This window comes from Saccostrea cucullata, unplaced genomic scaffold (assembly GCF_032062105.1).
Source record: "Saccostrea cucullata isolate Sc308-1 unplaced genomic scaffold, CSIRO_AGI_Scuc_v1 ctg5601, whole genome shotgun sequence".
Taxonomy (NCBI): Eukaryota; Metazoa; Mollusca; class Bivalvia; order Ostreida; family Ostreidae; genus Saccostrea; species Saccostrea cuccullata.
This window is the reverse complement of record NW_026941214.1, coordinates 10,336-36,296: the sequence shown is the minus strand read 5'-3', so window position 1 is coordinate 36,296 and position 25,961 is coordinate 10,336. Positions and strand designations below refer to the sequence as shown.

The window sequence follows — 25,961 nt, the reverse complement described above, 5'->3', positions numbered from 1 at the left end:
GATCTACAAATGTAACACAGTATATAATACTATTTAGTATTCATTTGCATACCATGTTGCCGTATTCAACTTAACTTTCATTTTTTAAAGTTGCAATTCAAGGGGATCAAAATATTCAAAACGATCTATAGGCCGCATCTGGTGTATACATAAAAAATGAAATTTAATGGTAAACAAAAACTTGGGGTGTATTTTACGTTTCAAGCATGCATGTATCGATTTACCTTGAATACTAAACGCATCCCACAAAACTATTAGAAATTACCACAAAATTGCCCAATCTATATGTTTCAATTCAAGCATTTTATAATAAGTACTTTTAAATCCAATTTAAATCCAATTAATTAAATGGTAAGTTTCTTGGATTATCCAAACTGGCGCTATTAATCATCAGATGATAAACATAAATTTTATATTTCTTTTTCCTTCTCAAGGATTCAATTCTTAAATATTACAAGCAAAAATATTTAAGTGGCCCTGGACTTATACTACGATATCGACTTATAGGCGAATTCGTCCTTGACACAGATTCCGTTATTTTTATCACAGTTTTCAGTCACTGTCTGGTTATTGTTTATACACGGTGATGTCTCTGTCTCCGTTATTTCAGTGTCTACAATTCTCCTTTGAATTTCATTTTCACAGTTTGTTTCATTTTGGAAGGATGTAAGCAACGTTGAATCTGATTGGTTAATAGGATTATCGTCCTTTTCGCTTTTATGTGATGCATTCCCATTGGACGTCGGTTGTTTAACAGAATTTCGTGTCCGGGACAAAAATGTTCGTGTTGTTCTGATACTCCCGGTCCTGTCCGTAATGTGCCGGCGCCAAACTTTTCTGAATTCCGCCTGTACCTGGAGATAGAATGATGAACATCGCAGGTTATAATGGCAAGAAAAAAAACGGTCGATCTCTGTTGTTGTAAAATTATAACAACACTTATTTTGATTGATGATATTTTGTGAAAAAGGGGATGGAAATAAAAATATGGACAAACTCTGGTCTAATAGATGCCAAATTCTTTTTATGGAGAGATGGTTTTATTTTTCTTAAAACTATCAATCACTGTTACAAGTGAAATAAGGTTCATAATAAACTTATATAAAAAGTCATTGCAATAATAATAAACAGGCATTCTTACCTCAGCGTTCAGGAAACAGAAAAGCATCGCTAGGATAAAACCCTAAAAAAAAAACAAAGGTAGGTTATTGAAATTAAAAAAAAAATCGAAGTTAGAAGCCGATTGTCCTAGTCTTATCCGATAAATTGCAGAACCATAAGTATGTTTTGCAAGGAACCTTAACATTTAAGAAACTTGAAATTCAAATCAATTACACCTTACTAATATAGTTTAACATATTTGTATCGAAGTGCCAAGGATAAACGATTTGAATATAAAGTGGCGTAATTCATTAAATGCGATCCATTTAAAACTACAGAATGTCGTAGTTTTTGTTAAGGCACGTAATTCGTTATATCCGATTTTAAAATTAAAAAAAAAACGTCATTTTCATGAAAAGTGACATAATTCGTTATATCCGGTACATTTAAAAAAAATTACAGGGATGATAACTTTTTAAAAAATGACGTTATTTGTTTTATCCGATAGAGAACTTTATTCGGTAATAAACAATATTTGCCCCCCAAATCAAACTTTGATAGAGATATATTAATTAAAATTAAGTTCTTAAACAAGGGAGTATATGCTGACCTCAAAGCACTGAATATTTTCATAAGTAATGACGTCATATGTACGTAATGACGTCAAAAACATGGCGTAAATTTCAGTTTTTCATGAATTTTACAGAAAAATGTAAATATTTCGTCGATATTTTGAGTAAAATTCACCAAGCGCATGTGTGTTCAGGATCAATATTTTGATATAATGTGTAGAATGATAATATCAATGAAATACGTCAATAATGTTCCTGATCAAACTTGCGCTCTTTGAATTCTAAAGCTAAAATTGTTGCAATTTTGTCCATTTTGTCCTCTTTCTGAAAAAGGATATAAAATCGGACTAGTTTGTGACATCATAAAAACAAAAATTGTGAATACACTGCTTTGAAACTATAATATTTTCTTTTAATTTATATTTCTCATACAATTTATTGAATTCAGCACATTTCAGGAAGTTTTCAAAATTTGACTTTTGTGTTTTTGTGTTTTGACTTTATATTGACAAATATATGCAATATACCGCATATAGTTCTTTAAAATGACAGGAAAGTAATTTTTTACGTGACGTAATCTGTTATAAGCGATAAATTTAAAACTACCGGTATATGAAATGGAATCTACTTCGATCTCTGCATAAAGCGTATTATACGTTACCTGAAAGGAGTTGAAGAATAATTCTGACCACCACAAGATGAAGTACATCATGGACTTCTCATCTAGATAGCCGAAGCTTGACATGAGGTAATTAACAGAGTATATGATGTAATAAACCCCGAACAGGGGAATAAGGATCAACGTGGACTTAGCCAAGCGTCTGAAAAACAAAGATAAAGCATCAACTAATGAATTTATGAATTTTTTTTAAAAAGGAAGAAATCAATATCGTTATGGGCTACAAAAGGGGGACTATGAATTATATATAAAATTCTATGAAATTTAATATTTATCCAAAACTATATATTTTTTTTAATTATACATAAAGACTACACTACCTTGGAGAGTAAGATACCTATACAAAATTTTATTCACAAATTAGAGTTTATGAGAGATAGGACAAATTTTCAGTTTAAAGAAATCGAAAAACGTTTATAATATAGTTTAATTTCGTAAGACGTTTATAATTCATTTTCATTTCTTACGTAAAAATAAAAACAAACTAAAGTATCTTTATTTTCAAAAGGCTAGTCTTATAGTTATTGTTTTAATATAGTCGTAGTCATCTATGCCTAAAGGAAAAAGACATAGCTATAAACAGTATTGTTTTGATACAAAAAAAATTAATAAATGTGATAATCCTTTAATGTAATTACATGTTGTTTACGTAAATATACAACATAAGAACCTCTACAAGGCATGCGTAAATTCTGTTTCCCATTGAAGACATAACATTCAGAAATGAATACTCAGTAAGATATAACACAAAACCATATATACATGCATATTCTGTAATATATTTACTATATTCACTGACGTAAAAGCTATATATAGAGTCTATGTTTGACTCTATTTTTAAGGTAATCAAAATTAATTTATTCCAGTTGCTTGCGCATTAAGGTCAACGTCAGTCTGACCGGATGTCTATAATTGTTGTTTGGAACGATTGACTGAGAACTCCTAATGCAAAGTCTTTCGTAAAAATTAACACAAAATCGCTACTTTTAATGTATATTCTTATTTGTCTTAAAACGTTTATATTACACAAAAATACACCATCACAATCTATATATACACCTACAAAACAACATATAACTACATTGTATGCACATGTTAAACATATAAGTACACGTGAACTAAATTTGGTTTTTAAAACAAACGAGAATAATTTGCCCATATTTATTATGCCCCCGGAATGGAATAACCGGTTTACCTGTATGTTTGTTTGTCTGTCTCTCTGTTGTCAACTTAAACCTAGCCCATACCATTTGAGTGGGTATGGCTATGGTTTCAGATTTCACAGGTGCAATTTTTGTGACAGGTTCTTTCTTTGGGTACCACCAAATTTGACCTCTTGACATTGACCTTGGAGTTTGACACATTTTTACTTAAAATTACCAAACTTTAATCTTAGCCATAACATTTGAACAGTTGGTTTTAGGGCTTTCATACTCAATATGAATGTATTTATTTATTTTGACAAGACCTTTCAGTGGGTATAAATATTTTTGACCTTGACCTTAGAGTTTGACTACCTTTTGAAAAAATTCAACCATGGCCATAATTTTTGAACAGCTAGAACTAGGGTTGTTATATTTCACAGGTTTCTTATTACAAGACCTCCTTTTGGATACCAACAATTTTAACTTTTTTACCCTGAAGTTTGACTTGGATTTCAGAAGTTCGATCCTCATCATAAATTGCCATGGGGGGGGGGGGGGATAGTGTATTTTAACCGGTTTTCAAATAACTTTTATAATATTATTTACAAAAGTGTCCGGCCTTTTCTATGTTGATATATTCTACCGTTTATAATGCGCCCGGATCGATAGATCCCGGGCGTATATTGTTTTTGTCCTGTCTGTTTGTCTGTTTATCTGTTTGTCTGTCTGTCTGTTGTCAACTTTAACCTTCACCATAACTTTTGAACCATAAGAGATACAGACTTCATATTTGGTATGCATACTCCACTAATAAAGTCCTTTCAAATGACATCAAGGTCAATGACCTTGTGACCTTGACTGTGACCTATATGCTAAAAATAGTTTTTTCCACTGTTTGTCATAACTTTTGAACCATAGGCGATAGGGACTTCATATTTGGTAAACTAACTTTATTAATAAAGTCCTTTCAAATGACATCAAGGTCAATGATCTTGTGACCTTGACTGTGACCTATATGCTAAAAATATCTTTTTACACTTTTTACCTTAACTTTTGAACCATAGGAGATAGGAAATTCATATTTGGTATGCATACTCCACCGATTAAGTTCTTTCAAACGACACCAAGGTCAATGACCTTGTGACCTTGCCTGTGACCAATATGCTAAAAATAGATTTTTTTAAACTTTGTTGCCGCCGGGCGCATAGTGTTTCACAAACACATCTTGTTTTTAACTCTTATTTTTAATAATATGGAGGCCTACCGGTATATACAAGACTAGTATTTACAATACTTGTTAAATTTATATTTATTTAATATATAATATATATAAAATATATAAAATTATATTATAATAAATTTAAATTTGCTAAATTACCCGGTATATTAAAATAAATGCAGGCTTTGTACTTTAAACCATAATAAATGTGAGAGTGGAAAAACCTTAAGCATTTCTTCGTGAGATTTTTTCTAAGGGTCAGATTTGTCAATGAAAGTATTAAAAAATGAAAAAAGCCACAAATCAACAACAATCAATCAAAGCAAACAATCACTAGTTTTAATGGAAAGTTTAATTTGATTATTAATGTCATTGTTATAAATGAATAAAAGATACAAAAGACTTATGCATCGTAATGGTATCTACTTTTTAAACAGTAAACTACAAACTGCAGTCCTAAGATTGGGGGAGGGGTGTAAAAAAACTGAAAATTTGTAATAGACTAATAGAAAGACTGATGCATACACCGTACTTATGTAGCTACTTTTTTGATATTCGACCAATACAAGTATAGAATGAAATGAAAGTGTAAACAATTCACTAGGATGAACACATTATACCAGTGTCTCCAGATGTACCGTTATTTGTCCACTAACCATTGCACGTGCACAAACATCTATGAACATCAGGTGATATGCATCGCTAGACACCTAACAACCTATTAACTTAAAACACACCCAACTTCCTGTTTACCTGATCATGTGACCATCAATGTGACTAAAATAGAAACAAAATGGCGTGGTAACATTCTATAACAACCGTCAAACAAAATTGAAAAGAACTGTAATTAAACTTAAAAGGAAAAAGAGTCATATGAAACAAAATAAAAAAATGGAAGCCATTTCAGGACAGTCATTTTTCCACATAAAAGGATTCTGGATGCTAAGAAGGCAAGCTGGTGGTAGTCGTGAAATACAATAGATTTCCCCCACTGCTATTATCACGTGATTTCTGAAATATACACACCTGTACCGGAAGCTGTTTGTCTGATGCCCGGATGATGCATGAAGTTTGGTGAATAATATTCGAACAATGTTAATGAAAATAATAAACTGTATCTGAAAATGAAAAAAAAAAAAAGTTCTGCATGTCTTCAAGACAGAAAAGTTTTATTTTTCATCAAATATTTTACAATGGGCATTTTCTAGTGATTGTTTGTATCGGATAAAAAGATTTAGTATGCATTATTAATTATATGTGATGATCATACTTATGTTCCTTTTTTTTCTACGTTTATATTTCTTTTTCATTAATTCTAAGCAACAATATTTCTAAGTTTGACATACAAAATTAATAATTTTTTTTTTAACAAGAGGCCCATGGGCCTTATAGGTCACCTGAGCATTATGCAACAACTTTCCAGTGATTAAACTTGATTCATGTTTTAAGCCAGATGCTATGGCATTCACAATTTTGAAAGAGGCACCATTGATCATCATTACAATACACTTAGCAGTTGCTTAGTTTGTTTACTTAATACCCATACGCAGGGTAAGGGAACACAAAATGCATTTCAACTAATCAGTAATATTCAGCAATAATCAGTAGTGCCCCTACCATACATGAACCCCTGACCCTTTGGCCTTGTTATTTAATTAATACCAAGGAGCAGATTTCAAACCATTCATTCATTTTCAGTATATAAGTACAGCCCCCCCCCTCTATGGTACCCCTGACCCTGGGGCCTTGAAATTCACAATTCTGTAAGATATGGGCCCTTGTCTATCATAACTATATTCATCATAACTTTATTTGTAGTTCATCTGCTTAATACCCTGGAGCAGAGAAGAAAATTTTTAAAGATTGAATGTATTTTCACTATATAATCAATAGAGCCCCACCATAACACCAGAACCCCTGAGCCTGGGGCTATAAAATTCACAATTATGGAAGAGGCATTCTTGCTCATCATAACTATGTACTTAGTTAGTTTATTTATTTCCTAGGAGCAAAGGAGAAGATTTTCAAAGAATTCATATATTTTCACTATATAATCAATACAGTCCCACCCTAACCCCTGACCCTGGGGCCATAAAATTCATTATTATGGTAGAGGCACTCTTGCTCATCATAACTATGCACTTAGTAAGTTTATTTAATACCCAGGAGGAGAATTGAAGATTTTCAAAGAATTCATGTATTTTCACTATATAATCAATAGAGCCCCGCCCTAACACTAGAACCCCGACCCTGGGTCCAAAAAAATACACAATTATGGATGAGGCATTCTTGCTCATCATAACTATGCACTTAGTTAGTTTATTAAATACCCAGGATCAGAGAAGAAGATTTTCAGAGAATTCATGTATTTTCACTATATAATCTATAGAGCCCCCCCCCCCCCCAACACCAGAACCCCTGACCCTGGGGCCAAAAAATACACAATTATGGAAGAGGAATTCTTGCTCATCATAACTATGTACTTAGTTAGTTTATGAAATACCCAGGAGCAGAGAAGAAGATTTTCAGAGAATTCACGTATTTTCACTATATATAATCTATAGAGCCCCGCCCTAACACCAGAACCCCTGACCCTGGGGCCATAAAATTCACAATTTTGGTAGAGGCACTCTTGCTCATCATAACTATGTACTTAGTTAGTTTATTTGATACCCAGGGGCAGAGAAGAAGATTTTCAAAGAATTCATGTATTTTCACTATATAATCAATAGAGCCCCGCCCTAACACCAGAACCCCTGACCCTGGGGCCATAAAATTCACAATTTTGGTAGAGACACTCTTGCTCATTATAACTATGTACTTAGTTGATTTATTTAATACCCAGGAGCAGAGAAGAAGATTTTCAAAGAAATAATGCATTTTCACTACCTAATTATTTAGCCCCGCCCTAGCACTAGAACCCCTGACCCCAGGGCCATGAATTTCACAATTTTGGTAGAGGACTCATTGCTGATTACAATCATGCAAACAGTTTGACTGCTTGATGTCCAGGAGTAAAGAAGAAGATTTTTAAAGATTGCATTAATTTTAATGGTTTTGGCCCCACCCCTCAGGCCCCAGGGGGGCAGGGATCATGAACTTCACAATTTTTGTTCCCCTTCACACATAGATGCTTTATGCCAAATTTGGTTGAAATTGGTTCAGTGGTTGCAGAGAAGAAGCTGAAAATGTTCAAATGTTAACGCACAACGCACGACGCACGACGCACGACGCACGACGACGGACGAAAACGGATAGCAATAGGTCACCTGAGTTTACTCAGGTGACCTAATAAAATACACTGTTCAAATGATAAGTTCAAACATTAAGGTATATATGTTTGATATTTTACCAGAACTGTGGCCGTAATTGGTCCGTATATAATTAACGTAATCAGCTGGTTCCTCTGAATGTTCCAACAGCTGGAGATTAAAAGAAAATAAAAACTAAATTATAATCAGATATATTTCCTATTGTTATACGTAAATAACGAAGCCTTATCGAAATTTATCATATTAAGTGCATGGTAATCCGTTTAACCACTGTTATACAAACTCGCAAAGCAATAATAAGTTCCCAACAACTTCAACAACGCATACTAGTAATTGATAAGTTTACATGACTTGAAGATATCTTTTAATTTTTTTAAATTTAAATGTTTGGGGCCATAAAAATAATCCAATCTAATGTTTGAATCATGTATACTCACAGTTCATTGAATTCAAAAATCCGAACAAGAACCCATGGTACAACAAAACTTAATGGAAATACTGTAAATGGACACACTATTTATTAAATAATTAATCATGTAATGTTAAATTACATACGACTTGGTTCTTGTATTATTAAAACTGAATCTAATCGAGAAGAGCAAAAAGTAACGAAAACATTGTAAACGGACACAAGAGGAATTAAATTATAATAATCTATTGTAAACTAACATATTGGAACATGAATCTATTGCTTAAAATCATCAAAACAAAATTTACCAAAAGAAGTACCTGATAAAAACGGCGAAGGTCTGAAAAAAGCAAAGGTATGCAAGAGCACAAAGACAGATTTATATGCAATTTTCTTAAATATTAGTGGTATTGTTGTTCAAATTCGTATTTGAGGGGACAGTTTAATATCTGGAGGAGTATAGAAAGCAAATTTTTTTCCAAAAAGATCGAAAGGTTCATTAGAGGAAGGACCCAGAATCAAGAATCCGCTATATTGAATTTCTTCATGACGCCGTCCAAACCCGCATGCCCTGAAGAGTAAAGGGGTTTTGGGATAAACAGAAAGTTAATGTTTTTTCACATTAACAATATTTGCCAGATTTTTGACTTTTTGACTTAATTCTATTTCCAAACTTTAAAAAAACATCTTTCAGGAGGAAAAAAAACAAGTCCAGGAAATCATTGGATCTGTCATTTTCCAGTATACTAAGGGTCATACCCAAAAATGAGTTCTAAAAGCAATCAGAAATTGGATAAAAAATGTTACAGACATGTGTTTGAATTAAAAGAGATTAATGAGTAAAATCATGAAGACTTAATCATTGAAAAGCGTCGTTTGCTTCTTTCTGAGTACCGAGGACATTATTTATTGAACAGCCCTCGTAAGTACATAAGAACTTATAACGTAACTTGTATGGAACTGAAATAAATCCAGCAATACTTACACCATCCTAGTAACATGAACCACTTAGTTCTGTTTTTCTCCGTGAATACAGAGACAGATATCAATATCTGGAGGTACAGCGCCTCCACAAAAATCCACATGTAGCTAGCCGCCAATGTATAGTTATACAGAGAGAAAAATAACCGACACTCCCAATGCTGGAATGACAAAAGTGTATACTGTGTAATTTTAAAATAACTGTAAAAAGAATGTAATAAAAGTGTTAATTTAGTAATTAAACAGTGTTGTAAAAAGAAAGTAATAAAAGTGTAAACTTGGTTGTAAAATAGTGAAAGAGAAGGAAATATCTGATTTTTATTGAGATTGAGATGGACTTATATAGAAACCCCTTCCAATTTCTTTAAGCAGATAAAAATAATACTTACAGTGACGTCATCTCTAAATTTAATTTGACCATGGTCATAGTACACGTCACCGGGAAATCCTACGAACTCTACCAGTAGATTTTCCTTGATGAAGGAGACAATGGCACGCAGAATAAAAGACACAAACAGGTTGATATGGATGGCGTTACGAGCACAGTGGAGCTTCCTACAACATTAAATAAATGTACAGGTGTGTACACTCTGTATAGAATCCGAATAGGGCCATGCAATTCACTAGATTACACCATCGAGCATCGACTTAAACGTCGATGGCGCGAAGAACGATGATACAACTGCGCGATAATGCGATGACGATGGTAGGATAGTACGTGGGAGCAAAATTGAATATCGCTTCATCGTCACCGCACTATCGTCATTGTGCTATCGCTACATCATACTGTCGCATAGTAATATGTAGCATTTCATTGGAATTAAAAAAAAATGCCTTTAATCCGCGTTAAAAAAAAAGAATAAAGCAAACATTAATATTCTCTTCTTGTAAATCTTAGTTGTGATGTTGACATATCATTAAATGCATGAAATATCCAGGATCAAATTCACTCTGTCTAGTACACATATAAGGAAGCAGAAAACTACTCACTTGAAGTAAATCATGATGAACACGGCTATCACTAAGGACGCCAGGGAGAGACCGTACCCGATGTTATACATCAGACGAACCGAGTCCGCATATTGCTGAAAGTTAAAACAAATAACAATCAATTATTTAAAATAAATTTTTATTAACACGCGCAAAAGCTCAATGGTTAGGGATAACTTGTACACAAAAAATAAGAAGACATGCAGATAAAAATTTCAAAACGTTTTTTAGCGGGGAGGGGGGGGGGGTGAGAACATATATACTGTAAATCACTTTTTTATTCGCGAGAACTTTACTTTCGCGTTATCACGCGAGAGAATAAGCTCGCGAAATTTTTTATCTCGCGTATAATAGTAGACCTTAAGATTTTATTGAGAAGTTACAGCAATTCTTGAAATTAATGTCTCGCTAATAAAGAGTAAATGACAGTCTCGCGAAAATAAAGTGTCGGGAAAATTTACTGATCTACAGTATAAAGAACTTCTTGCATGTACATAATAAAAGTGATGGACAAAAGAGCAGTTTATAAATCACTGGCTTTTCCACTTTAACAAAAGGAGTGTTTGATTTTATAACTTTTTTCCTTCTTGTCAGGCTTTCATGTGTATGAATAAAGAATGTGTTTTGAGATTCAGAAGTTAACTATTCAATTTACTCTACTCTCGAGGTGATGTTTACTATAGATGAAAAGTATATCTAAAGCTATATATTTTAAGAAGCACAAGTCACTTGTCTTCTATGATAAAAAAGAAAATAGTCTTCTTTACGTTTGTCGCATAATTCCTATATTTACCTCGATCAGGGCCGGAACTGTACGAGGGTCCTCGTTGGTTTTTGACCCGATGCATTGGGTAAAGTTGGTCCATGTATTGTTGTTGAGCGGATTAACAAACCAAGAACCATCCTCATTACATTGTCTTGAAGCATTATCTGTAGTTAGAATAATGAAAATACTTTTTTAAAACGAAATTTTCTAGTTGTAAGGCCATATATTTATAATAATTGATCTTAAATCTTGCGCTGCAAGGCGTCCTTAAATTGTAAGCATTCTAATTAATAAAATCAATTAGATTTCTTCTGGAACTTCCTTAGCAATTTTTATACAGGAGTATAGAGGGATGCTGGGTTCTAATCGAACACGACGTTCTCTAGTATGTTTACGTTATTCACTGCAGCCAGTGGGATTCGAACTCGAGACTTTAGAGCAAACACTCCTACCATTGAGCCACGCAGTATTTTAGACTCAGTAGATGACTTACTACTGGTATCGATGTTCTTAATGTGACTGGGGCAGGGCTGGATCGCTAACTGACCCGCAGGGGTGGGGGGCCAACACATCACCGTGTCCCAGGCTCTTCTACAATGGATCCCTGTCAAAACAGTTACAACATAAACTAATTAGTCTACAATTATGTATAGATTAAAAGGTAAAAAAAATATACACGTACATGTACTGTATACTGTTAAAAAATAGCCAAAATATAATGCGTCCTCTTAGTCTCTATGTAACAGTATAAAAATTGTCATAACTTAGTTTTAATATTAAAAAAACTGTTTCTAAATATTCTTGAATTTGGTGTATGTATAAAAACAGTTTTATTTGATATGAAGTATGATTATTATATACCGCATATTTGATTTTGTCACACAAAATGCGTTGTTATCGAAGCTCTTCCCGTTTATTATATGTCATTATAATTCACCTCTAAGTGTTATTTTGTGAGAAACTGATGGTTGTATCATGTTGTATATCATGTTGTAAATTTTGCAATTACCTCCCCCTAGTAAATTCAAAATTTACAACATGATAGTTGAGTCAACTCGGAATTTACTTATCCGTCCGTACATTGTCGGTTCTTAGTCACTATGTTTCCTAGTTATCTCCCTTTTCTATGCATCAATGGAAGAGGAAGGTGGGTGATTGAAATTATCCAATCTAATTTTAAGCTTTACTGGTCAGAGACCAGAGGAGCTTATGCGATAGTAATGCGTCCGGCGTCCGTCCGTCTGTCTGTCCGTCTGTCTGTAAACAATTTTTCAAAACGCTACTCCTCCTACAATTTTAGTCTGATTTCAATATAACTTGGCACACAGGTAGATTACACTAAGATACATAAAATGGTGCATCGGTTTTTGATGTCGATGAACGGTGTTGCCATGGTTACTAAAAATAGAATTTTCTGAGAAATTCCTTTAAAATGCTACTCCTTAAAGTTTTGGTCTGATTTCATTATCACTTGGCACACAAGTAAACTACACTAATTTACATATAATAGTGCATCGGTTTTTGATTTCAATGAACGGTGTTGCCATGGTTACTAAAAGTAGAATTTTCTGTGGAATTCCTTTAAAATGCTACTCCTACAGTTTTGGTCTGATTTCAATATAACTTATCACACAAGTAGACTACACTAAGATACATAATTCTATGCATCGGTTTTTGATCAATACAAACCAGTAGAGCTACAGTCTCGACAGAGACTTCTGGTTGTGATTATGAAATTGTCTATCGCTATATCAGGTTTTTAAAGTTACGTTCCAATTGAAATAAGTAACATTGATTATTTCCTTGTCATTTAATTCTTTCGATGGCTAGTATTTGATTGGATTGAAACAGATCAATTTGCCTACTTGTAAAAATGCTTCTTCTTTCAATCTTTGTTATGAAGTATAAATATTCATTATTACAATGCATTTTTTAAATATGACGAGTAAATTATATGATGATAATGACATCTAATGTAATACAATATAATAAAATAAATTTAAACAACATATGTCTATATATATGCAACGTTTAATAACAAATTTTAAAAAAAATGTTTTTGCTTTTGTTTTGCTTGTTGTGACATAAAACTCACTATCACATGTTATGTGATTTTACTTGATTTATGGACATGGATTATCGTCAAGGAGTGAATAACTCGACATTCTGATCAGATTACTCTCCCTTTATAGAAAACTACAAAGTAAACCTCCGTATTTAAGACCGACTTATCTATACCAGTACAGAGAAAGTTATGGCCCCTCCCGATGTTCAATGTTTTATGTGACTTCTTATTTTTTTCTTCATTTTCTTTCACTTTTTCAGTTACATGTATACCTTCAAAGGAAACATAATCTCTTTGATATCTTTATAGTTTTGATAAAATCTGATTCTGTAGAGTTAGTTGCCTTAACATGACCCTTTATATAAATCTTTAAAATATCCTCCTAACCAAAGGATTTCGATTCTGGAGGAAATGTAAAAAATATGAATGGCTACTAACTGCTATGGTCAGACGGACAATTAAAAACATAGACAGACAGACGGACAGGCATACAGCCCCACTGGGATAACATTCTTAGTAATCATGAGTATCAGGTTTCAGATGAGCTAACTAGCGCATGAAGTTACTATGGATAGAATATTTTTAGATCCACAGGACAGGCGATTTCCTAAAAGATATACGTAAGATGTCATAAATAAACACCGCATCTTCCTCATTCTTAAATTTATAGACGAGCTTAGTAATTGGGTAAATTCTATACACTCTCATTTCTTTTATATAGTGTAATTGTTATAACACAAAAATATGTTCATCATGTTCATATATATTTGAAATAGTACGGGGCGAAACGTTTCGAAAGTTTGGTGTCATATTTTCTTCAGATTGAAACCAACCTTAAGGATTTCTATAATTAAGCAATGCTGAGAGAAACTAAACACAGATCATTTATAATGGGGAGAAAATAGTGTATAATCACAAACCCGTTCGTTTTTATGATGGCTAAATATTGACAGCTGATTTCAATTTAGCGGAACACAATAAACGTCATCGTTGCTGAAATCTGGTTTCGATCTGATTGGTATAAAAAGATTTTTAACCCCCTGTAAAACTCATCTTTATGTAGACATAGGAATCATTTGCAAAAAATTCTCATACAAAAATTACTATACAGTCACTTGCACGCACTATACCTGTTTTAACATCTCAGTGTCATAATCTCATGAAAATCTGACATTCTGCCCCCCTCTCTCTCTGCATTTGTCTTGCTGTGAAACTTAAAGTTTTTTTTTTTTAAATTATATAACACTGAAACTTTAATTTGATAAAAATATATGCATCAGCATGAATGATTTAAAAGAGAAATGCTGGTATTCTAGAAAACACATTCCCAGTTCTGCAGAGATTACGATCTTATAACTCTAATTTAACAGATATATTGTCTTTTCATAACATTTTTTTTAAATGCAGCTCGTTGACTTTGGGACATAATTGATTTTCTTAAACAATCCACGATTGTTCATGAAATAAATTAGATGTAATTATTTTGCAAAACATCCGACAGAAAAGATATTTCCTGCAATTAACAAATTAAGGGATTAAACGAGAAAAAGAACGATTTTAATACATATAGTTATCTGCTTATTGATCCGAGGGATGTTTGAATGATGTAAAAAAACATTACGAAATATTTGTTGGGCGTTTCTTATAGCTTCAATAAGTATTAGGTGTATATATTGATATTGTATATGTGTAATTTATCTATAGAGACAGTTGAAATTCTTTTTTAAAAAAGCTTTCTTCAACGGCTGCATATACACAGGGTCGTCAGCAGGTCTTCTCTAGGGTAGAAGCTAGGGATAGTCAGGGTGGGGTACCCTCCCCTAGGCTTGATATTTTATATGAATATATACTATTTTGGTTGGTTATGGTGCGTTCTGAAAATCTATTTACCAAATATTACACAAATTTTAACAGCAAAACTCTAATAAGATCTTATGGATCAAGTTTCTACTTTTGAAAAGGGGGATGCGGTTACACCCTGGGATCCCCTTGAACGACCTTGATACGACAAAAATGACAACTTAATGTTCCGTTTTCCTTGTAAGACTTAGAGTTTTAACCCTAATAGTGATATCGAGACAGAACTGAAGCTTGACTTTTCAATGAACCCGATCTCATTTGTTAAGCTACCAGTCTCGCTTTGTACATTGAAATTAAAGAATTCCGAATATCAAATAAGATTGTTTTTGAAACCCGTTACATCTGATTATTTTTAAAGGTACGTTTCTTTTTCTCTTTGTATCAAAGATAATGGTATATTATGCATGTAAATTATTCATTAAGATGCTTACTATGATAACATTCAAAGTTTATTTTGCATTAAAATAAGTCAGACAGGTACATGTATGATTGAGATGAATAACAGAATCCCTACTATTTACTTACAAAACAACACTGTACAGCAGATATACATGTAAGACACTAATCCCAAGATCACAAACCATTTCACAAACAAAACCAAAAAATGTGCAGTTTTCGAAACACTAATGTGCCCCCCCCCCTCCCGTAAAGCAGCGTATGGCGAAGATTTTATGTTTCCCAAAGGCGGATTAATTTCAAACCTCATCATGCTCATGGTCAAGATATCAAGAAAATGTTACAAATAGAAAGGTATTGTAACAATAAATTAGATTGTGAAATATAATTTCCCAAGCAGAAACGATTTGAAATTTATGGCAAAGGTTAAAGTCTTTAAATGTAGGTCAAACTCTAAAGTAAGGGTCACTGAGTCAACTTTTATGGTACCCAGGGAAAGGTCCTGTTACAGGAAACACACTCGTGAAATATCGAACCCTTGTCATCAAATATTGAAAAGTTAATGTAAACTAGGTTGAAAACAAAAGTCAACATCAAAAGATCATCTTTGATAATGTTCGAAAGGGTCTTCTCACAAGGGGAACATCTTTGAAGATTAGAAGACTAAAACTACTTAAAAATTATGCCCAATGTTACATTTTGAAATAGATCAAACTCGGGTCAAAGTAGTCCAAAATTATCAAACTGAAGGAGAATCTTTTCACAACAAGCTGTACATGTATTTGTGAAACACTGATGTCTCCTTGTTGAAGTTTTTCAGGTCCAAGTCAAACTCCAAAGATCAAGGTCAGAGGGTCAAAATTGTTGGTATCCAAAGGAAGGTCTTGTACACAAAATACATCTGTGAAATATGAAAGACCTACATGTGTAGTGCTACCTGTTCAAAAGGATGGCCAAAATTGATTTTTGCTTTTTGAAAAAGTGGTTCAAACTCTAAATGTCAAGGTCAAAAGACCCATCAAAAGGTCTTGTCACAATGAACACACAGATGAAGCTCCAACTCTTTAAAGGTATTGGCCAAAGTTAAGGTGTGTTCATATTTTGTAAAAATGTGCAAAATCCAAGAGCAGGATCAAGAGGTCAATTTTGGTGGTACACTACTCATAACGCATAAAACCTGTAAAGTACGCATGCCGTAACACATGGCACAAAAGTAATGGCAAGGTTAAAGTTTTTGTGGGCAAATAGATAAGCAGACAGACAAACGGACGGACAGGGCAAAAATTATAAACACCCGCATCTTCGATTACGGGGCATAATGATTACACATGTGAAATAATTAAAAAGTTCTGGAACCAAGTACACTAAAGTCTTCGACTAATATTTCTACAAGAAAACCGTGGATCCATCATACATGTAACAAAAGCGATAGGAAGTGCATGGATAGCATGATTTAAATGTAACACTGTTGACCTACAATTAACCTCAACCCTTGTCTACAAACATACAGTTTTAGCTTTAGCAAATACACAATAAAACATCTGTCATTGGTGCGCGTTAAAGTATTCCCGCCTTTTCCGTCTATGTTGCATAATTAATCCATACTTACATTGTATATATTATAATAGCTGTCTTATCCGCCGGAGGACTTACATGTATAGCTTAATCTTAGTCAATTCCACATATTACAGTTGTCACATGTGAGTCATGTTTTATCCTTACCTACAACTAACATACACATTCAAAAGATTACAAACAGTGTATACCTAGAACTATACCGTAGCTGCCTATACGCAAGTACGCAAGTGCGTACACATCATTTTCAAAAAAAAGAAAGAAAATAAAAGAAGAAGAAGAAAAGAAAAAGAAAAAAAAAAGATTTATTCGGAGAGAAAAAAAGGCACTATAATCCGTGTTTCAAATTATTTTGCGTCTTATTGTTTCGATTCAAATTTTATTCAGGATGTCTGTGCAATCAAATTCAAAGTCTTTTATAAATTCAAATTCCAAAAACTTATTCCAATATTATTGAGGAAGAGAAAATATAATTGAACCAAAATGCTCAACTGTAAATCCGTTGGACTACTATATAAGATTTTCAATTTCCGTTGAGGTAATAAATAAATGTAGTTAAACAAAAAATGGTAATATTTAAAATACGCTGAACAAAGTACAGAGTAAATAATAATAAAGATCATGTTTGAAAATCTTATTTTGCTGATGTTACCATTTTATAGAATTATTATTTAAGCATTCTCACCTTGTTTAAGCCATCAAGATATATAAGTAAACAAAAGACCCCCTATCCCCGTTTATATTTTGAAATATTTAAACTCCAATGATAACAGTATTGAAATTACTTCTCTGTTTATCTTGTCACGTTTGGAAACTTTTTCCCCCAAAATATATTTACCAATATATGCGTAAAATAATTTGATTTAATTATCGTTCTCTTTCTTAAGTACCCATTAAAGCATTAACTTAGCTAAGTATTTGCTCGAGAAAAGAGATGTAGCCCGATTTCTTTTGCGGGAAAATGACTGAAAAATTTCGTAAAATCCAGGAGCTTCCGGGGGCTTCGCCCCCTGGGCCCTCACCAGACCCCTGACCGTTTTCTGAGTACACATTATTTCCATGCTGGCTACGCGCTTGGCTTGAACTGTGATTGATGAAATTCATGGTTAGGTAATATTATCTTTAGGGTTCCAAAATTATGATTTGGAATAAATAACAGGAGGCTGCTTAGGACTGCTCTTCATGTGTTTTTCCTCTTCATGTAAATATTGAAAAACAGCAAAATTATTTTACGAGTTGGGGAAGGGGGGGGGGCTGATTGCAATATTCTATTTTTTATATAATACTGAATTATATGCTTTACGAGACAGTAATCTTTACTAGATTGTAAATTACACTTGATTGCAAGTTTTTACTTGATTGTTAATTGAACCAGACTGTAAATGGTACACAATAGTAAATCGTACTGTAAATTGTAAATTTAACACAATATTGTAAATCTTATATTTTTACAGATTATAAATTGCACAAAATTGAAACTTATTTTGTAACTAGATAGTAAAATATTTGGATTTTAAGAACCCTTTCTACGCTGCACACTGGAGAGTATTTGCGAATTAAGTCGATGGAAGAAGAAAAATAGAGTCGCCGCATCATTCATAAAAATGCAGAGTTTAGACAGATATGTTATTCCCTAATGAAAAATATCACTTGTATATGTATACATATAAATCGATTAATTTTGAATTTTGTAATCAATATATACAAAACTATATATTTATTTGTACATTTTACATGTATCACATCGCCAACGGAGGGGGGGGGGGGTATGTGGTTTGAATTAAAAATTTAGTAAATTTAGTATTTTTTTTTTCAAATTATCTTGTCTTCTATTCGTCCTATATAATCATATTTTTTTAAATTTAAGTATATAATCAGTAAACATTAATTCATCCTTGCTAAATATTATTTTCCGATAATGTGGCGGCGTGGGGTCGATAAGGACGCGGGTCCTATAAGATGCACGTGTTTGTTATGACCCAATGACCACATAAAAGGTGACGAAATGGCGTGAGAATGACCATAAACAACGAATAGCTGTCCGACTGGCCAGTGAAGGACGGGTTTGTAATACGTTAATCGTCAACACACAGGAATACCAATGAGCTTATTTCCTATTACACTTAACATTATTTTATGATTAGATTTAATCAAACTTATCATGCATTGTAACCCTTTAAGTTTCCGATTTGTGTCTCACAGTTGAATAGTTTAATGACAGTTTTTTTTTTCTCACAGGAATTCGTTCAAGAATAAATTCTTACAAAGCTATATACTTTACTTTTAAAAAAGCATACATCTTTCAAAAAAAAGTTTCTATTATCTGAAAGAAAAGTCTACCTCAAGAAAAGAAAACATTTATCGCACAGTTAATCCTCTAAAGTCAATTAAAAATCGTAGTGACCGTATTTAAGCTGATACCAAAAGAATGAGGGGAAACACTTGATAAGGACAGAAGATATTTAAATATATGATCCTTGTAGTGTAGTATTTGTGTTTATCCTTTAAGTCAGATAACACCTTATTTATTCACATTGTTTACCTAGCTCTAATTATGTTCCCCAAACGAAGTTTGGGAACATATTGTTTTTACTTTTTCTGAATTTTTTCTTTGTTCTCCGGTACTTTTTTGTCCGCGAGTGTTCTCGTAAACTACTCATCCGATCTAGGTGAAACCTTTTTAGGGTCACTAGGTACGTTATGTAGATGTGCGGAACGAAGGTCATTTTGCGCGCACGTGCGTGCATGTGCGCGCACGTGTAACACGTGAAATGACCAATATAATAGATTTAGCCGTAACTTTTTAAATATTGGATGAAATGCTTTGAAACTCATAATATAAGGATATAATAGTAGTATAGACATGATGACATGGTCAAAATAGCAAGATCTCACGCGCATGCAGGTGCCCCTCGCTGCGATTGACTGAAACTAAACGTCTAAATATCTATTTTGTTTTCTGAAAAAATCCTTTGAAATTTTGAACATAGTCTTACATTATGAAGATCTACAGCATGATATATAAGAATAATCATGAACGCACGCACATGCACGTGTGCTGCAATCTGATTGGCTAAAACTTTAAATGCCTACAACTTTCTTGGTTCTCAATAATACAGGGTGAAATTTCAAATATGAATAGATATAATGATTGCCTACATTATACTACTATCAAAAGTAAATGCATGGACGTGCATGCACATGCGACCGCACACAATGTATTAAAAGACAGTATACTTCAGTGTTTGATGTTCATGCAGAATTAAGAACTTCTAAATGTCAAGACATGTAACATACTGAAGCATGCAGAGCTTTTTACCCTTGACCTTGAAACTTAGGTCAAGGTCACTGGTAACCTGAATAAAATGTTGTTATTAGCTATTTACCAAAATCACCTTGACCTATGAACTTGAAATCGACCTTAACCTTTGTCCTTGGCCCAAGGGTAAAAAGAAACATGAAGTACATGTACATGTATCTAGAAACACCTTTCAGAGTTTATTTCGGTTGACAGGTTAGAAGTTAAAGAGGTGGTGGTTTTTAATGACCTTGACCTTTCATCCAAATGTCACAATCAATCTTAAGTTCTTGGAATAAGATACAAGATTCAACTCCAACGTTAAATAGGGTAAGAATAAATATACCCCCCCCCCACCCCCACCCCACACACACAAACAAATCAAATTAATGGCAACGTAGAGAATCACTGTTAAACTCAAATAACACCTCGGACCCACATAAAATTTCAGGAAAACTGCAGAAAAGAGCTCGAGGAAAGTGTATTAAAATATTTCATTTGAGTTTCCAAAGTATATAGAAATTATTAATTTATACAGAAAAGATTACAAATCCTGTCGTGTTTAAAATTAAAGTGCAGATGACCAAAGTTGGCATATAAGCCTTTTATAGCCTATTTATTCAGATGTCGTTAATAGCATTCAATTCTACTGATTTGAAATAATATTTGAATACCAAGCATCCTTTGTTTAATTTTCCTTTAAAATTTATTTGAATTTTTTTAGAATTACGCAATCCCCAGAAATAGCGATTTTCGGTATATTAAAAATCAATATACATGTACGCTCCTTCGTAAAATAATCAGATATTTGCATTCATGAAAAAAATATTAATAAGAAGGTGTTAAACAATATAGGTCACATTAGCTGACACGAATGTCTTTTTAAACATCTCTTGTAAAACCCAGAGTAGCCCCTTATGCATTGGAAAAAATGAATAGTTCCGGTCAAAAAACCATTATATATTTATTTACAAAGTATATAAAATTTACCAGGCACAGGTATCAGAGTTGTCAAAATGGCCTGAGAGGAAATATTAAAAAAATTCTGAACAGAAAGGAAAATCCCTTTTCCATGTATGTATAACTACTATTGAATAAGTTCATTTTGATTGGTTAGGTATTGGCGTGATACCCTTAGTCGACTTTAACCCTGCCTTGTCGTCGGAATAAAACCAACTTTGAGCCCTGGGTTAAAATAAGTAGAGAAATAAAATGTGAATCGATATATTAAAAATATGACATATGCTTGAAAAATGGTAAATTTCTATATGTATTTTTTTCTTTGATTCGCGGGATAGAAAGATATGTTAATCGCTTAATCAACATGCCATAATCATCTTGCATATGCATGTACATGTACGTGTGCGCGCATGCAAAACGTTAAACAATATATCCTTGATAGTTGAAATCATTGTAACTTTTATGTTCTTAAATGAAATCCTGGGATACTTAGCATGTTTATAAAAGGTCTTAGAGGAATAAGGCACGATAAGGGACATGGGGAGCGTTTGGGGAACATCTGTAACGGTCCCCGTTACAATTAGCACTAGTTTAATTATTGACATAACACGCGCCGTGACATATAATGGCGGTTATGGTCCAACCTTTCAACACGTGCGAATGTCACGGTGTCCACTGGTCCATGACCAATGGCTAGTACTGGGATATACTGGTCAGCTTGTTGTCGTGTTAAGCCTAATTTGTAATCAAAAGTATATTAATTATATCCAATAAACCAATTTATCAAAGTATATTTTCCACAGGTACACGTGGACAGGAACACCCCCAGCCCCTCCCATAATTTTTAAACCGTGTTCTGTTGAACATTTCTTCACAAACTATTTTATTTCAATATTTTATTTTGTATACCAAAGGAAAATCGGAATGAACGCAAAATATCCATTTTAATAAAAAAAAAAAATGTCACACGTAACGTTAAAAAATATCTTTTTGACCTCATGGCCTTGACCTTGGAGATTGACCCACCTTTACCAAGAATTCCCAAACTTTAACCTTAACCATAACTCATGATTAGTTGGTACTAAGGCTTTTATATTTCATATGTGTATTCACTGTGACAGGATCTTCAATGGGTCAAAAAAAAAGACTTGACCTCTCACCTTGAACTTAGAGTATGACTCAGTTTTAAAAACTTTTGAACTGTTTGAATAAGGGCTTTCATATTTTACAGATGTATTCCTTGTGACAAGTCCTTTTCTTGGATACCAACAGTTTTGACCCTTTGACCTTGACCTTGGAGTTTGACTTGCAATTGAAAACTTTAACTTTAACCCTTGCGTTTCGTTGGCATCAGTGTTTCAACATCTTGTTTTTAAAAATAGTTTTCTTTTCGGTGTTAGCAATCATATGGTTTAATCCGCCCCGTTTAAACTATGTCTTTTTTAGAAAAAAATTGGCTTACGATACCCCCCCCCCCTTCCCCTCCGCGCACACCCATTAAAGCATGAATTACAAGAAATATATCAAATTTCACATTAAAAAATCAAAGCACTTAAATGTGTTTTAGTAAAATACACACAGAACTGGCAAAATTACAGAAATATGTTTTAAATATACATAAATGCCTCAGTATCAAAGGTGAATACAAACTGTGAAAATGAGGAGGAGGGGGGATCTTAGTTGTTGATGAATTCGGCACGTATCAACAAAATTTATCAGTTTAAGGTGAACGACCCACGGACCGTCATTAGGTTTGAGTTTTATCATGTTTTATCGCATTTCCCGCTCGTCACATGCAATTATTGTAATGCAATACGACTATTAAGATATAGTGCAATGTTAATGATAGCTGAATTGTATTTAGATGTATATTTTTTCAGTAAATTGTATTGATTAGTTAACATACCTATATCATTGATAAATTACATGTTCTATTTATCTTTTTCTTTCTTGAAATTAAAAAAAAATTGTATTAGCGCAAAACTTAATAGTCATGAAATTTAGAATATCACGGTAATGCATTTTTTGTATGTGACAATGAATATAAATCAATAAAAGGTAAAATATAGTTTTATTAAGATGAAAAAAAATAGTCCTATTAATTTCAAACAAAGTAAACATCTATGGAAAGGTTGCGGAGCGGAGATTTATAAACATATATACACAATATTGATAGGACCTGTAAATAAAAAGATAAAAGTACACACAATAATATAAACATCGACAAGTCGTTAAAAACACATCAGAAAAACGGCATGTACCGTTATCGGCAATACCTCCTCATCAATCATAGCGTTAAGTTAGAGAATCTCTCTCTCTCTCTCTCTCTCTCTCTCTCTCTCTCTCCGACCCGCTCTTTCTCTTAATCTCTTGTTTTCTCTCTTTCTCTGTAATTCTCTTTCTCTCTGACATCAACAAAATTACTTTCTCTCTCTCCGATCCATCCATTCTTTCTCTTTAACTCTCTCCCTCAATCTATTTCGGGTCCTTTCTCTTTCTAACTCGAGCTCTTCTCTTACTCTCTGGACCTTTTCTTACTCTTTTACTCTCCCTCTGTCTCTAGATAGATCTCTGTTACTGTCTCCCTTTCTTTCTGACACAAACACACAACTCTCTCCGACCTGCTATTTCTCTTACCCCCACCCCCTCTCTCTTATACAGAGAGTAACTAAACCACTCACCAACATGTAGGCTCTGATTGTGTTTTTCGGCTGCTATCAGTCCTATACATTCCAGCTCCTTCCTCGTCAGGGCTTCTTGTTGGTCCTCGCTATGGAATAAAGTACCAACCTCCTGGAAAAATTTAGAGTTTGAAAGATTTCTCATTGTTTTCAGGAGCATTTACGACAAGGATTTCACTGAAAGGTATTTTGAACTGTGCCCAAAGTATTTCCACTCGATGGGGTGATTAGTGAAAAAGAACAAATGTCGTATACTTAGATACTTCTGATGTTCAAGTGTTTCTGCACAACACGCGTCACAAATATATTCTACTTTGGAAAAAAGCATGCATATTCTTTCAGAGAATTGCCGGCACTCATATTTTCTATTTTTGATGATTATAAGAAACTGGCTAATTAATAGGAGAAAAACACCAGATCACTGTATCTGTGTCAACCACTTATTAACAATAAGAACTATTTATTTCCACACTGAGAGAGCACTTGACGAAAATCCTTGTAATACCCCCATCAACTGCAACAATATACACGAGGCAAAAAGCGATATCCCCTAAATGGAATTCTCCTCTTCTTTAATTTCCGTTTAAAGCATTCCAAAGTTAAAAAAAAAATAAAGAGAATTTAAAAATCAAGATTTAAACCAAACAAACATGACAATATTTCCTCTTCGGAAAGTCGACGCTTCCACACAAAAACGTAAAGCTACGATGTATTTGAATGAAATAAATCCACCACGCATGTAGGGCGTAAGGGCGCAGCAATACTGTCGACCGATTCACGCATACTACACTATACAAGAAAACCCCACAGTATTAACTGTTTATGTGTCATATAATCTTAAGACGTGGCTTTATATCAAATCACAACAAAACCTAAACAAGATAATGCGGTCTAAATAAACTGTTATTTTACGCTATCAACATCTTAAAGCGAATGTAAATCACTCTTTTTTTTATTTTCAAAAAAATTAATACTTTAAAAATAAGGGTTTTCCCCCTTTTTTCACGTTTCCCCTTTTATAAATCACGACAGTCCTTTATATCCTTTATATTGTCAAGGATGAAAATTAGCATTATGCTGAAAATTATAGCATCAACTTATAAAACTCCCTATATCAGATTTTTGTTTATATTTAACACACAATTTGACTTTTGAGTATTACATAACACGAACCTTGATAATATCTGTTTACCTCTAAGTTTCATTTTTTTTATTTGTTTAAATAGAATTGAGTTACAAATCCTATATCCCACTCTTTCATAATCTCTCTCTCTCTCTCTCTCTGACGTCACACGCTTGATGAAGTTTATGATAAAATATTGTCCTGATCCCTGGTCCGTTAACTTCCTGTCAGCTATAAATGATTAATCCCTCTCTCATTAGCTGACCACTTCTCTAGACAATATACACACTAAAACAGCCATTAATATAACGGGGTCTTAAAGTCTCAGGGAGGCGGATCTAAAAATGATCAGATTATAAATTATTGTGTCACATCCCCCCAAAAGTTCCGGGTTACTTCAATGGGCTATGATTCGATAATTCCCTTCAAAGGAAAATGGGAGGAGGTGTTTTGTACTTCTAAACTTATGAAAATTCTTTTCCTCCATCACAATTAATGGGAGCTATAAAGTCGTATTTCCAACACATTAATTTCATTAAAGAAAACTTCACCTTTGCTTTTACTATCATTTTCATAAAAAATACAATTTTTAATACAGTGGTGCATGATAAAGTGCAATGTTAATATGTAGTATGTGAAAGTCCATATTAACAAAAATACGGTAATACACATGAATTAACATAACAACTATAATTTGTATACAGGCATGTTACATGTGTATGTCGTGCGTTCACTAATCAGGCATGCTGTTACATACTGAATATGACGATATATGTGTTGAAGAAAAAAGGAGAATAATATTTTAATTATACCCTTCTCCCGAAATACAGAAATTTTGGAATGTATTGTAAAATTTTGTTTTTAAATGA

At 33.3% G+C, this 25,961-nt stretch overlaps 1 protein-coding gene across 2 annotated transcripts; it reads right to left on the bottom strand.

Moving 5' to 3' along the window:
- Window positions 1–211: 211 nt before the first annotated feature.
- On the bottom strand, window positions 212–24,872 carry LOC134257435 (secretin receptor-like). Of its 2 annotated transcripts, XM_062740053.1 has the most exons (13): window positions 23,970–24,872; window positions 11,628–11,738; window positions 11,162–11,298; window positions 10,369–10,463; window positions 9,768–9,933; window positions 9,383–9,539; window positions 8,426–8,486; window positions 8,069–8,138; window positions 5,743–5,834; window positions 5,470–5,493; window positions 2,335–2,494; window positions 1,142–1,183; window positions 212–854 (listed from the first exon to the last, which is right to left on the bottom strand). In XM_062740053.1, the coding sequence occupies exons 1-13, from the start codon at window positions 24,127–24,129 to the stop codon at window positions 489–491; spliced, it is 1,641 nt and encodes a 546-aa protein (XP_062596037.1). In that variant the 5' UTR covers window positions 24,130–24,872; the 3' UTR covers window positions 212–488. The 2 variants fall into 2 exon arrangements, with proteins under 2 accessions (XP_062596037.1, XP_062596038.1); XM_062740054.1 differs by lacking the exon at window positions 5,470–5,493.
- Between the last annotated feature and the right edge of the window lie 1,089 nt (window positions 24,873–25,961).